Source organism: Penaeus monodon, chromosome 12 (assembly GCF_015228065.2).
Source record: "Penaeus monodon isolate SGIC_2016 chromosome 12, NSTDA_Pmon_1, whole genome shotgun sequence".
Lineage (NCBI taxonomy): Eukaryota > Metazoa > Arthropoda > Malacostraca > Decapoda > Penaeidae > Penaeus > Penaeus monodon.
In genome coordinates, this window is record NC_051397.1 from 21214648 (window position 1) to 21229647 (window position 15000).

Consider the following 15000-nt stretch of genomic DNA (forward strand, 5'->3'; position numbering starts at 1 on the left):
TATTGGGGGGAGGAAGAGGGTGAGGAGGGGGAGGAGGAGGGGGGAGGCGGGGGAAGAGGAGGGGGAGGGAGAAGAAGAGGAGGACTAGGAAAAGGAGTTGGAGACAGTCAGTTATTCAGATTCATTTCTAGCCAAACATACATCAACAGAAATACGAAACATAACAATAGTGGTGTGGTTGAGCCTTCCGCGTGTGAAATCCCTTAGGAAATGCACAGCAGGGTGTTTATTTCTTTTACTTTTAACAATTTGAGATTTACGAAACTGTGTGATTATTTCTTCCAAGACCCAAGATATTAAGAACAATTCTCTTTTACGTAAGGGTTTCAGTGCGGTAAAACATGTAGCTCCCCAAATAAGTTGTCGATATGTAAAAAGTGAGTGTATCAGGGTACAACATATTTTTTGCAAGGTTTTCAATGTTAATATTTAACTGATGAGAAAATTAAAAGTTTATTTAGTTTGGATACTACTCTGTTTCTATGTTTTCCAATTTAACTAAAAATCCCAAGGAACTTGGCATGCATAACCCTTTAAAGTGGAACATTTGTGATGGTAACATGAGGTAGAACAAAAAATATGTCTTTGGTTCTGTGTGGAATTATATAGCATCTTTCCAATTTTCAGAGCTCAGAAAGCTCACAATGACTGTACCATTACCGTGCAGTAAGAAGAGAACGGGTCCCAAGATAGAGCCCTTTGGAACTCCATGCATCATAATTCCTTTAAAAGAGTTAAAGTCATTGAAACGATTTAATGTGCGCAGTTTCACATAATTGAGAGAAACCATGAATGTATACTCTCTTTAATACCGTAATGTTATAACTTCGCTAAAGGAATACCTTGGTTAACCAGTGTATTAGAAAGGTCAAAAAGTAGCAAAATAAATATTTTAAGCTTTATTTGTGAAGTCTCACACCGTAAATTCGGTTGATTTGCACTTCAAGAAACCATAATGACAACTATTAATTATAGCATTTTCATAAAGAAAATCATTAATCTGATGCACATTATTTTGATAAATATTTTGCTGTAAGGATAGAAATATGGGGAAAATCTTGAACAATGGTAAATTCCAGCAATTTTTATTTTAGTAGGGAATAGTCCCACACTGAATGAAAAAAGTAATAGCATGTTTCAGGGGTTTAAGAATGCTCGGAAATATTTTCTAAATTACGTTGACAGGAATGCAATCACCACAAGGAGATGAAATTTTAGATTCATTAACATTAATTATGTGTCTGTCTATTGCTGGAGACAGGCTGGTGTGGCTGTTGTTGGAGGGGTTGAGAAATTCTTTATTGTCTCTGTATACATTAGGGATTGATCGTCTATGTCTGAATTTTTTTTGTTAAATTAACAATAATAGTGAGGTCACTGATTCCTTTGTACTTTATCTGAAAACTTAATACTTTACCCATGTTTAGAATTTTCTGTATTAACTGCATTTTTGTTCTAGCTTCCTTTCGCGATTCTCTGATTTGGCATTTCGAATTGTTTGTTTCAGTCGGTTGCGTAGAGATCGAAATCTCTCGCCATAAGAGAGTGGCCATTTAGGATATTTCTTTTGACAATTATTTTTTATTTATTTATATTTATTTATCTATTTATTTCAGATGTGTTGTATGATTTGGGTTTTAGTGACTTACAAAGATCTTTCAAAAGGGCATCATCAAGATTACGAGAAGCAAACACCAACATATTTCAGACAGGCGATTTTTTAGACTGCTAATTTGGTATTCGCTGTGGTCGTGATAAAAAAAAATTATGTTGCTTTTAGGTTTACAAGGCAATTCCAAGTTGAAAGTGTTAAAACTAGAAAATTATTTGATAAGTTGCAATATCTACCACTTCCAGTCAATTTGCGATGTATAGTTTCCTTGTTCTCTAATAGCTTTAGTGATTGCGGAGAAAACGAATCTACAATTAAAGATCGTTACGGTCCCCCTAACTTGATCAATCGACTTTGAGGAGGTCTAAGTTAAAATCCCCAGTAATGAGCATTTTGTTTTCTTTAGAGAGTATTTCAGTTATGAGCCGAAACTTTCCTAGAAACGGATTTACTTTTGGGTCGCTTATATGACTAACTAGCTCGAGTTGCTAATGGTTACTTCAGTTAAAGATATCGATAAAATCTTGAAAAGATTGATCAGCTTTACAATGTGAGGAAAATCTATCATGAATATAGAGGACGAAGCCCCCGCTGTTTCTAGAATAGTGAGCGAAGTATGCATGACAGTTTGGGAGTGTGATGAGATGTTGAAAAACTATCACATCAAAGTCACTAGGATGTGAAAATAGCAAGGTAAGCTCATCACAATTGAATAGATAGGCTGCAAATGTTATGACTGATGGCAGAGACATAAGCATAAAAAATACATAAAAACATTTAAGATATATTGCATTAAATGAGTCAGGAAATTATCTGGTTTTAGAACTTTAGGTGAATTAAAGTACTTTACGAATCTGTGACATTATATTTATACTTTTTTATTACATAAAGTACCTGTCATACAGTGACATGTACTTTGACTTGGACTTATGGAGCAAAGGAACTGTAGTTGTACTTAAAAAATATCCAGAACTTGGATTTGAAGTCACCTATACTTGGACCCAACCCTGCTTGATTTCCTTGATCTTTTTGTGTGCAAACTCCAGAGACTTTGAACTGCCTTGAATTCCAAAATGCATGCTGTGACTCTCTGTCTGGTTAAAACTCTGGATCTGTTCATTTATTCATGGTTTAGGTTATGTCTACTTACACATGTGCAGAAGGTGGTGTGACAGGAAGCAATGACAGAAAATGCAGAGGGTGGCTTGTCAGAGAGAGGGGCTCAGGGGTGAAGAGTGTGGTGGGTGGTAGGGAGTAGGGGTATGAGACGAGTTTGTGAGCAAGATGAATGGTTTGAGTGCAAGTAAGGTTACATGTCTTCATTATGCACAAACTGAGCAGCATGATTTGAAAGGGGGTGGGTGGGTGATTTTAAATGTTCAATACAAAATTTCTACAACATCCACACAGAATCATTTCAGCCAAATATGGTGTCAGGATGAATACTGTAACCTTACTGACACTACCAATAAAACCCATCCTTCAAATATGCCAATTGGGAGGCCTTTAAATAAGTGGCTGACAAGTATCTGATCTCAAGCTCTAACAATCACCTAGAACAATGGTACATAGACACAGAGATGGCTTGACCGACTAACATACCCTAACCATCCCAAAATACAGAGAAAGATGTTTGAAGATGCTTAAAATACAGTACAAATGCTGACACCAGCTGGACTGGAATGTTACTACAAAACTCCAGACGTATATAACACACGAGGTTAAAGTAATGAACACTGGGGAAACCCTAACAAAAAATATTATGTTAGAAAACTAAAGACCCCAGGAGAGGTCTCTAAAAAAAAAAAACTCACTGGATCAAAAAGTCAGACAACCACATATATTTACAACTCACACAGACAGAAGGCTGACAAGGTGATGATGGAGTTTCTCCACAGGGAATTCTGACTACAGAATTTCCAAATCTCCAACGCTTGATTTAACCACACAACAGACTGAGGTTGCATACTTTCTACAAGACAAGACACCCAATTTTCTCAGAAAATACCATCTCGAGAGGACGATGGTCCCCTCTCCACCCCAATCACTACAGATAAACTGTTAACACAGTCACACATACCAACAGAAGAGCAAGCAACAAAGACAAAACACTTATAGAAAATCTGCCATCCATAATGATTCACAGGTTATGCCATATCTTCCATGCAGCAATGGGTATAGAATATTTCCCTGGCAAAGTCAAATATGCCACCATCACTCTAATTCTAAAACCAGGGAAATCAGCACATGAGGTGTAGAACTACCACTCATTCTCATAGTTAGATGTCCCAAGGAACTACTTGAGAGGCTAATAACAATCAGACTGTTTACATACTTAGAAAATAACATACATAACAATAAGCAGCATGGTTTCTGTCCAAACAGGGGAACCTAGTGCTATTGTCCCTGCTTATGAGATCGCTCTAGGTCTCACTAACAAACTATGTAAATATTCAACAAGACGTCAGCTAGGCCTTTCTCAAGGTTTGGCATGATGATATGAAATAGAAATTAACATAATAACAACTCCCAACAGACCTCAGATGCCTGCTCTGCAACTTTCTGGACAGCAGGACTGCCACAATATGCCTGGGAACCCACCTGGGTGCCTAAGAAATGGAGTACCATACAGAAATGTTATATCACCAAACCTTTAACTTCTGTATATCACCAACCTGTCAGAAACATCTTACAACACCTATTTTTTCCTGTGTATACAATATCACAGAGATAATTTCATATCCCTCAAAATCACAACACATGAAAGGCCTAATAGAAAGAGCTATACAGAACATCACTACTGACCACAATAGAAAAATACAAACATGCAAATTCAAACTTTTCCAAACAGCATGCAGACACATTGTAGTCCACAAAACCAACATCCATATGCACACATAGGGATCATGATTGGATTCAAACTATCCCCTCCCTCCCAGTTGACACCCCTGATCCAGACCCACTACAAGATGACCCAACATGATTCCTTCAGGAAACACCAAGACTCTTCCACCCCACTCTCCCAAACACAACACCCTCACACCAAACAACCCCATACTACTGTAGTGGCCATGACCCACAACCTGCACAAGTCGGCTCTGCATACTTCCCTAGTTGAGTCATACCAGGTCCAACAGTCTAGCTCTCTCTCTCCATCAGGTACTTCTTGCAACTCAATGTCGAGATGTGACTGGTTGACACAGACCCCTCTTGGCTCTTTGATTAGACTGCAGGCTCTCCTTGTTCCCAGTTCACTGACACAGCTCCTGCCTACTTAAGCTCTGGGATCTGGAATAGAGGTCATCAGTCTCCAGGGTAGTACATTGGTAACTTTGTTGGCCTCTTATCCAATGCCCCACCCTGGTGCAAGAAGTTGCAATTGTTGTCTGGAGGTTACTGTTATGGTTGGGCACCACAGTGGGTAAGGACTAAAACTGAGTCAAGACAGCACCAGTTGATACATTCTAATCAAGTCGGAATTAGTCGGCACAGGCCAGGCTCCCTTCACAGACATAGCCTGGGGAAGGTAATTCAGCTTCGCATGTCTGGCTTATCCTTACCTTTGACCAAGATCATCAACTCACAATCCTCCAGCAGCAACAGGACTGCCCAGCCCTTTGCTGACTAGGGAGCCTCTCTGGCTCCCACCCTACAACTTCACTTTATTTATAGCACCCTGCCATAACTACTCCCTAAAGACACAATGACATGTTTAAGTAATAGACACACCTCATCTACTACACTACACTATGAACCATACTATGGATAGCTTTAACAGTTGCCAAACACAACGCAAAGGTTCGCCAATAAGGTTATCATAAAACTACATAAAAAAACTGTTTCCCAAACATTGTGATTCCTGAGGAAATCTTGGAAGACGAAACCCTAGACATTCCTGAGTATCACTGACTCACAAACAAGGGATATAGTGGCAACCACATACCAAAGTCCTTTACCTCATATGCACACATAATGCCAAAACCATAACACAAACCAAAAGAAGCTGTATAAGAAAAACTACAGCATACGCTAATAAGAATCAGCGCAAATTCATATCACAACTAAACTCGCACTAGAATAAAGACACTTTAGACTCCAACAGCAAGGAAAGCCTCCCTGTCAGAGGATCTCTTGGGAGACACAGAAGCATCATGAAATGGTCCACCAATTCTCGAAAACTCCATGTCTCTCTCTCCTATGAGTCCCTCCTGAACCTCGAGGAGGCCTAGCTTGGGGCTCAGCCTTGACCTCAATTTTGGGAGCAACAAACGCCACAAAAAAGAAGCCAACATCAACTTGACCTGCTCTGAGTAGTATGCAGACAATCGTACAATTTATTGTAAGACCTTTTAATAAAATGAGGAACATTTTATGCAAATTCCTTGATCTGGAAACGCCTGACATTGTTCTTTGTAAGTCCATCGCTATCACTAATCCCAACCATCTCCTTGTGAGGCGATTGGTGTGTAAGGTCCTGCATTCTTGTAAAACCCACCCTTTATTTCAAATTAATTTCATGGCTATTCCTTAAATGTGATTCCATGGTTTTCAAGCTATTCATTCAGCAAATCCCTATAATGATACCTGCTGTTTGTTCAACTTTAAATACAAACGTGCCTCTCTTATTTTTATAAATTATTTAACTAATAGTATGCCAGTTTTCTTTGCCGGGGATATTAATGCAAGACACATACCATTACATCTCGCAACAACGAATGCATAAAACAGACAACTCTTGTCTATTTTTGAAACCAAAAGGTTATATTATATCGAACCCGACTTCTTCACGGCGTACACAAGAGGGAAGGGCCACCCAGTTCTCGTTTCAGGAATAGGGCGACACATATTTACAATTTCGGTTCTGATCACATACCTGTAATAATTAAGCTCTCTAGCACACCCATATGTAGCAATAAAACATAAACTTTTCTGGTATGATAAAAAATAGCCTGGGTGACTTTAAATTGTCTCTTTCAACTCAACCTTGGCAGATAAATACTCTCGAAATAAATAGGTATTGACATCACCTCTGCTCGTGGAATTCATCAGCAAAGTACTGGTCCATTCCGCAAGAGCATTTTAAAATCAGAAAGTCATTTCATCCAAGAGTCTCCAGACATGCTACAGAAATAATTTTCTCCAAAAATTTAATACTTTACATCAAATTCATTGGGATATCGCTATGCTGCCTCGGCATATTCTGGGTTTATGGATGGGTAACAATTTACAACCACTATCTGGCATCCTTTACCTCTTGATATTTTTACTCAGTGTCTGAGGACATGGTATACCTATTGACAACTGCGACTAAAATGTGAAACAAAAATATTCCTTCCTCCTCTTGTTCTTCATTGTTAATCACGGTGTCAAGATCTCCAATATGGTTTCATAAAGTCTTTGGTTCAGGGATCCTTATGCAGTGGAGGAGGATTTTCCAGTTGAGGTAGAGTCAACGGTCTGTATAGGGGACGTCGTTCAGTTGCAAAAACGTCAACTTGATGAGGACATACTTGCGATAGGAGCTGTCAGTGCAAGCATAAGTACTACAGACACCAAGGTAGTTAAGTTGCTAGAGGATGTAGATAGTTCCCAAGGGGTTCAAAGGAACAGTCTTTTAGTACCAATCAAGAAGAAGGACGGAAGTCTAAGGCTGTGCTTGGATTTCAGATTGTTAAATGAAGTAATCCAAGAGGATAGGTATCCATTGCCTCACATAGATTGGGTCTTACAACGAATGGGTCGGAGTAGGATTTTTTCTTGTCTTGACCTTCGTCAAGGCTATTGTAGCAGCACGACCCCGCAACCTGGAGTTCAGCATAGTTACCCAGGTTGGGTCACACAGGTCCACAGCCATGTCCGCGCACATTGGACAGCGGGCTCCCCTCGTTCCCTGCGCGCTTACACAGCGCTAGTGTATTTAAGCCGCAGAGCCGAAAAACGAGACCAGCATTCCGATCCTCTAGCAGAGCAGACAACAGCAGCAGCACCACAAGGACTGCCCAGTCCTTAGCCGACTGGGGAGCCAGCCGGCTCCCCCGTTGATCTCCGACTTCACTACCAACACCCAGCCATACCTGTGGGCACTCACACCCACAACAGATTCTCCCCAAAGAGATAAGACACCAGTAACCTCAAATAGAAGATGGGCAACCATCCATCTTCTATACTGGTGACCATGGTAAGTGCGAGTAGCACCCCGATCGACTACCAGCTGGTTCGCAGGGAGCAGCAACAGGACCCTTCCCTCCCCAGGCTCACCGACGGAGACACCTCCCTTCAACTAGAGCAGGTGCAGCTTCAGGGCTCCCGGGACACCATCCTCTGCGACATCTCGCTGGGCAGACCCCGTCCTTACATCCCTCCGTCACTCCGCCGACAGTTTTTCGAAGCTTACCACGCTCATAGGGGAATCCGCGCAACACAGGACCTCATCCGCAGCAAAGTCGTCTGGCCCGGCATCAATAGAGACGTCCGGCAGTGGTGCCGCACCTGCATCGAATGCCAACGCAGTAAGGTTCACCGACACACTAAGTCTCCCCCACAGGTGTTCCTTGTACCAGACGGCCGCTTTGAGCATGTACACCTTGACGTAGTCGGTCCCCTACCAGCAGACCAAGGTTACAGCTACGTCCTGACGATGATCGACCGGTTTACCAGGTGGCCTGAGGCCACACCTATCCAGGACACAACTGCCGCCACCATTGCCAAGACCTTTATCAGCACCTGGGTATCTCGCTACGGGACTCCAGCGACGGTCACGACCGACAGAGGTCCTCAGTTCGAATCCGAGCTCTGGAGGCAGCTGATGATCCTTCTCGGCTCGAAGCGCATCCGGACCACAGCATACCATCCCAGCGCCAATGGCATGGTGGAGCGCCTACACCGCCACTTGAAGGAGGCCCTCACGGCTTCTTCTCCCGCCCGACACTGGGTGGACCAGTTACCCTTGGCACTCCTACACATACGGACCTCTTTCAAGCAGGATCTTCGGTGCACCGCAGCAGAGATGGTCTACGGAACCACCATAGCTCTCCCTGCTGACTTTCTAGTCAGCTCCGGAGATCAGGACCCGGGAGCATTCGGCAAGCAGCTTCGCGACCGCATGGCCCGCGTCCGCTCTCGTCCTACGAGACCATCACGGCAACGAGACATCTACTTGCCCCGCGACCTCCAAGACTGCTCACATGTCTTCATAAGACGACCCACCAAGCCTCCCCTCTGCCCACCCTATGAGGGGCCCTTTCCGGTCATCAAGCGGGACAGTAAAACCATCACCATCCGGCGACCACGAGGAGACGACACCGTCAGCATCGACCGTGCAAAGCCCGCGCATCTCCAGGAGCAATGCACGATTTCGAAGGTTCGTTTCGCGACCGCTACACTGGAAGGGGAGTGCTGTGGTGACCAACGTGCGACGAGTTTCCGCGCTCGGTAGAGTCAGGTCCAGGCGGTTTGGCGAACCGACTCCCGCCAATCACCGCGCAGCTCATCGGACCTGACTCGAGAGTATACATCGCGGCTGGCATATTTAAGCCGCCGAGTCCAAAAGAAACTCACTCACTCATCGGCTAGGCTCTCACCCGAACACTAGCTGTACACTCTAAAATAAAGAGTAATTTGACTTCTTGTGCGTTTGTCTACAACCACACTGCTGTGGTGACCAACGTGCGACGAGTTTCCGCGCTCGGTAGAGTCAGGTCCAGGCGGTTTGGCGAACCGACTCCCGCCAATCACCGCGCAGCTCATCGGACCTGACTCGAGAGTATACATCGCGGCTGGCATATTTAAGCCGCCGAGTCCAAAAGAAACTCACTCACTCATCGGCTAGGCTCTCACCCGAACACTAGCTGTACACTCTAAAATAAAGAGTAATTTGACTTCTTGTGCGTTTGTCTACAACCACACTGCTGTGGTGACCAACGTGCGACGAGTTTCCGCGCTCGGTAGAGTCAGGTCCAGGCGGTTTGGCGAACCGACTCCCGCCAATCACCGCGCAGCTCATCGGACCTGACTCGAGAGTATACATCGCGGCTGGCATATTTAAGCCGCCGAGTCCAAAAGAAACTCACTCACTCATCGGCTAGGCTCTCACCCGAACACTAGCTGTACACTCTAAAATAAAGAGTAATTTGACTTCTTGTGCGTTTGTCTACAACCACACTGGTGACCCTCGGAGTTAAGAGCCCAGTTAGCCATGAGTGTGTCAGCCGCCTTGAAGCCATTGCCCACCTGCACCATTGCTTGCCTTCCTGAATGGTTTCTGCAGGTGGAACAGGAGTTCCTCCTACGCCATGTCACCTCTCCGACCACCAAATATCGGATACTGGTCACCAACCTTCCGCCTGAACTCCTGCTCTCCGTCAGCGACCTTATTAACAACCCCAAATAGAAGATGGGCAAACATCCACCTTCTATACTGGTGACCACCGGAGTGATACGTTAAGGTTTCGCTCGCTCGCTTTGCTCACTCTCTGGAGGGGGAGTACCTGTAGCAGCACGACCCCGCAACCTGGAGTTCAGCATAGTTACCCAGGTTGGGTCACACAGGTCCACAGCCATGTCCGCGCACATTGGACAGCGGGCTCCCCTCGTTCCCTGCGCGCTTACACAGCGCTAGTGTATTTAAGCCGCAGAGCCGAAAAACGAGACCAGCATTCCGATCCTCTAGCAGAGCAGACAACAGCAGCAGCACCACAAGGACTGCCCAGTCCTTAGCCGACTGGGGAGCCAGCCGGCTCCCCCGTTGATCTCCGACTTCACTACCAACACCCAGCCATACCTGTGGGCACTCACACCCACAACAGATTCTCCCCAAAGAGATAAGACACCAGTAACCTCAAATAGAAGATGGGCAACCATCCATCTTCTATACTATCACCAAATTCCTTTAACTTCACAAAGTAAGGAATTTATGGCTTTCTCGACTCCGGAGGGGCACTATCATTTCAATGTATTATTACCTTTTGGTGTGAAGGATACTCCTTCATGGCACTAAGCCCAAATAATCCACCTGGGGTGTGAAGAATTTATACTTCGATAACTTTAGTATGAGATTTGTCTCTTTCTGCTGTTCCAGCACTGCTCTTAAATTTTCAGTGTTCTTCCCACGAATCTCCAAGAACAAAAATATCATCAAAGTATACAAACCCAACCTCCCATACTAATGCGGTGAGAATCTGGTTTATAATATGCTGGAAGGAAGCAGGAACATCCTTCAAACCGAAAGGTAATACATCCTATTATCCTCTTCTAACTACCATGTGAGAATTGCAGGCATTTTTAGGCACTGCAAATTATTATTGTAAGTTCATTGAGGGCTTTCAAAATATAGCCAAACCATTAGTTGACTTAACCAGAGGATTTTGCTCAGTATATAATAAGAGTATATTAGGCTTTTGAGCTTTTGAAGGCAGCTTTAAGTGAGGATATAGTACTGAACTTTTTGTATTTGTATGAAATTTTTGTATTAACCACCGATGCCAGCAAGTTTGCCATTGGAGGGGTTCTTCAAAAAGAGACGATGCTGGGGTATTATGCGCACCCTCCTTGCCCGTGACGTCACAGGAATGCTCCGCCTGTCCCACGACTCCCCGTGACTCAACCAAGGCAGTTCGTTATGACATCACCGGTCAAACCGCCAACCCACACAGGTCACGCCGCTCCCGTCACCCAAATACCCCAGTACCCCGTCACCCAAGCCCTCAGTTGGAGGCTCGCCCAAGGTCTTGGTGCAGCCGCTAACCCAGTGACTACTGATGTTGCGTCAACGCGGTCAAAGATCAGCAGCGCCTAGATGGTAAACAACCCTCCGACCACACTCTGTAGCTCAAAAGGGGGGGGGGGGGGGTGAATGCCAGGATATGGTGAGATATAATATAGCAATATAGCAACAGGCCCGCATAACTAAATAGTACGGGAAAATACACCCTGCAGAAGAAAGAAACAACCTCTTATAAATATTAATATAGTACACAAGCTAAGAAATACTAATAAATGAGTATAAAAAAATAACACAATACGGTATAAGTAATAAAAGAAACTATGACAACGTCATACAAAAATGGAGGTTATACAAATAACAATTTAAAGTAACATGAAATCGGAAAGCACCACCACCGCCACCATTGTCGTAATCATTCGTTCATTTGTATTATGATCTGATACATGTGACGGTTCGGCCTGGGATTTCCTCTTGACAGCTGATTATGTATCTAGTGCTTCCCCTGCCAGGGTTGGAGTTGGATGTTTTCAGTGTCCATAGTTTCCCAAGGCCTGTCGAAGAAACTTCTTTCTCTATTCAAACAAGGATATCTGCCTCGTATTTAATTGTATCAGAATCCCGGGACATGTTTATGGAAGTGGGTCCCCTAGATTCCTGCCATGCAGTTAAAGCTGGTCTGTATCTATGCCTGGCGTCTGCTGAACTTCATCGCAGAGGGCATGTGTGATCGTGCTTGTCGGCTGCCTTCTTCAAGGAAGACAGGGTGGAAGACATCTGCGATGAGGTGGTGACAGACCACTTTGCGTCGATAGTGGTGAGGCAGGGGACTCGTTGGATCTACAGTGTGCCGTACCCTGTTGAGGTCTCTGTTTCCTGTCTGGGAGCACCCATGGCAGGGATCACAAAACCCAGGGAGACGTTGGAGGGTGTAGGAGTCCTTCTTCTGGCATCAGGATGTTAGGCTACATCGCAGGAATTCTTCATTCCACCAATATCGTCCTTGGAGCATCAGCAGGTGGTTACTGTGTTACTGAAGCCTGGCTGGCAGGATCTACGAGGAATGGTGGATCAAGACCTTCGAGATGAAATATTGCTTGAGTACACGATGGGAGACTACTTTAGTGGAGGCATCCACCCTCAGGGAGCAGGCCTGGATCAGGGTTCTCCTACGGTCGAGCTTGGAGCAAGACCATCTGGAGTGTCCTGCTGTGATATCCTGGGTCATCATCATCATTCTGTGGGGATTGCAATGGCCGGCCACGGCTGGTTGTTCTTCACATTTTCAACATATCGTCTGTGGTGCAGTCGACGGTGGAACTCAGAGGAGAGCGCGTCCAGAGACCAGGATCAGGGTCGCGTTCCTATTGAACTACCGTCACGGCAGCCAGTACAAGTCTAGTGGCAGTCTTTGAGTAACTTGCTGCCCCTTCAAGGTGTTGAGCCGGGGGTGAGGCAGGTTCTCCTAGACAGCGTAAGCAACTCCGGCCTGGGATGACATGATCGAGGACGATCATACTTATAAGGAGGGAGTGATGTAAGACAACGTAGTAATAAATAAACACAGACGAAGATAGTTGTGCATTGTTGAGGTGCTCCATCTGCGCACGTGCAGCGACGGGAGAGGAAGGGAGCAGGAGACAGACAGAATCTCTTCAGACAGGCACGCAACTAGATGGACTGACACCTGCTAGTGACCTTGGTAGGGAAAGTGCTTATCTAAGTTGTGTAGACAAATACTAGGCTGGGAGTCCAGGAAAATATTGCATTGAAACATTGTGTTCTTATCACTAGTTGATAGGGGAAAGACTAGAGAAAAGTCTCATAAAGAGTGGAGTATCCGTGACGGGGCTCATCACGGCTACTATCGGAAGGTTCAGTGAGTAAGTGTGTAACTTATAGCAGTTTATATTTTGTTCTTTTATATGTATATAATTTGTTTCTAATTTATATGCATATATAAAAATATAAATAAAAATAGTAAAATAAGAACTTTCATGTAGCCCTTCAAGGTCAGTTAGACACTTTGATAACCGTTGGGTCACAGGGTTATTTAGCCACCACCAGAAAAATCTGGTGGTGGCAGTAATACCTTAATCGTAACAGATGTGATTATAATTTAATTTTCACAGATTAATCTACGTCCAGATTATGACAGACCTATAAAACTTTAAGAAAACTAGCTAAATGGCTACAAGAATTTGGGAGTATAATTATATATTAGTACGACCCATGAAATGTCCATGGAAAAGATGGCCTCCGGGCTAGTAAAGTGTCGGCCTCTCATCCGAGGGGTCGGCGGTTCACGCCCCGCCCAGACGCGAGAAGTTGCAATTGTCGCCCGGAGGCTACTGCTGTGGCTGGGCACCACGGCGGGTAAGGACTAGGTTCAGCCGAGTCAGCACCAGCTGACACGAGTGAGCGAGTCAGCATTAGTCAACACAGGCTGGACTCCCCTCATGGCATAGCCCGGGCGAGGCTAAGCTTCGCATGTCGGACTTATCCTTATCCTTAAAACCTCCTCCCTATGCCTTTTGTCTCCTCTCTCCTTTTTCCTCTTCCACTACCTCTCTCTTTCCCCTTTGCTGCTTTGTCTCAATCCCAAATCTTTCTTAAATCCACTACTCCAATCCCCTTCCACTTTCCTCCTCTTCCTCCTTAAACTTCTCCACCTCATTGTCTCCCTTATCACATCCTTCCCTCCCTTATCCCCCTTTTTTCTCTGAGCCATCTCTTCCTTCCTCTCCCTCTCCCCTTACCCCCTTTTCTCCTTCAGATCACTTCCCCTTCCTTTCTACCTCCTCCATTTTTTCTCCCCCTTCCACTCCTATCTTGTTAACTTCCACCCTTGCATAGTTATGTAATTAATAATTGTGCATAACTGACGGTCTAACTACTTCAATGCCATGTACTTGCCTCGTAGAAGATAATAATAATAATGATTGTAACAATGACACTAATAGAGCTGGAATAGGATTCTCATAGATTCATAAGATGTGTGTCTGTGAGTAACTCCTTAGGTTATCAATTAGCATCCCCTTTTACACCAAAATGAACTGACTAAAGTCTGTAGTCCAGACATAAGATGCCGATCTTTCATCCAAGTGAAGATTAATAAGGATTAATGGGATGTCATGTCCCAAATCCACATAGTGATAAAATGAAGATGCCAGTAATTTACCTTGATTTCTGGGTGGCAATGCTGGAGGACTACTAGCAGATGGTAAATCTGAAAAGGAAGACAAGTACATGACTAATACTTCTACTAAGGTTCGTTTTCATTCAAACTGTGAAATTCAATAAACAATGTCATCCATCAAATTACAAAGCATAATCCAGATGTTAAGGCAACTATGCAATCTTTTTAGATCTCGCTATATTGGAACTAACATAAAAACTGTGAAGTGTATCCTAATGAATAAGACATGCTAGAGCATATATATTATCAAATATTTGACTGATGAAGTTTATTCATATGCTGTTTGTCCCACTGCCTCAATTGTACACAGAGAGTATCTTACCCGGCAAGAAAATGGTGAAATCTTGTTCTCATAAAGACAAATTGTAAGTGAGGCACATTTTATAAGCAGAGTTGAACAAATAGGTAATTTAGTATTGGCTCAAATGAAAGGTGCTCGCTCATGGGCAGTTTTTTGCCTGTGCTTCAGCA

General features: G+C 44.0%; 1 protein-coding gene across 2 annotated transcripts in view; it reads right to left on the reverse strand.

Annotated features, from left to right (window-relative positions):
- The window catches only part of LOC119579364 (trithorax group protein osa-like), a gene marked incomplete in the record, with an annotated part of 90385 nt that overhangs the window by 13250 nt on the left and 62135 nt on the right, over positions 1–15000 (reverse strand). Inside the window, 1 exon segment of one of the 2 annotated variants that reach the window (XM_037927130.1) lies at positions 14512–14559. Within the exon segment in view, the coding sequence (XP_037783058.1) occupies positions 14512–14559 (48 nt within the window). 2 annotated transcript variants of the gene reach the window in all.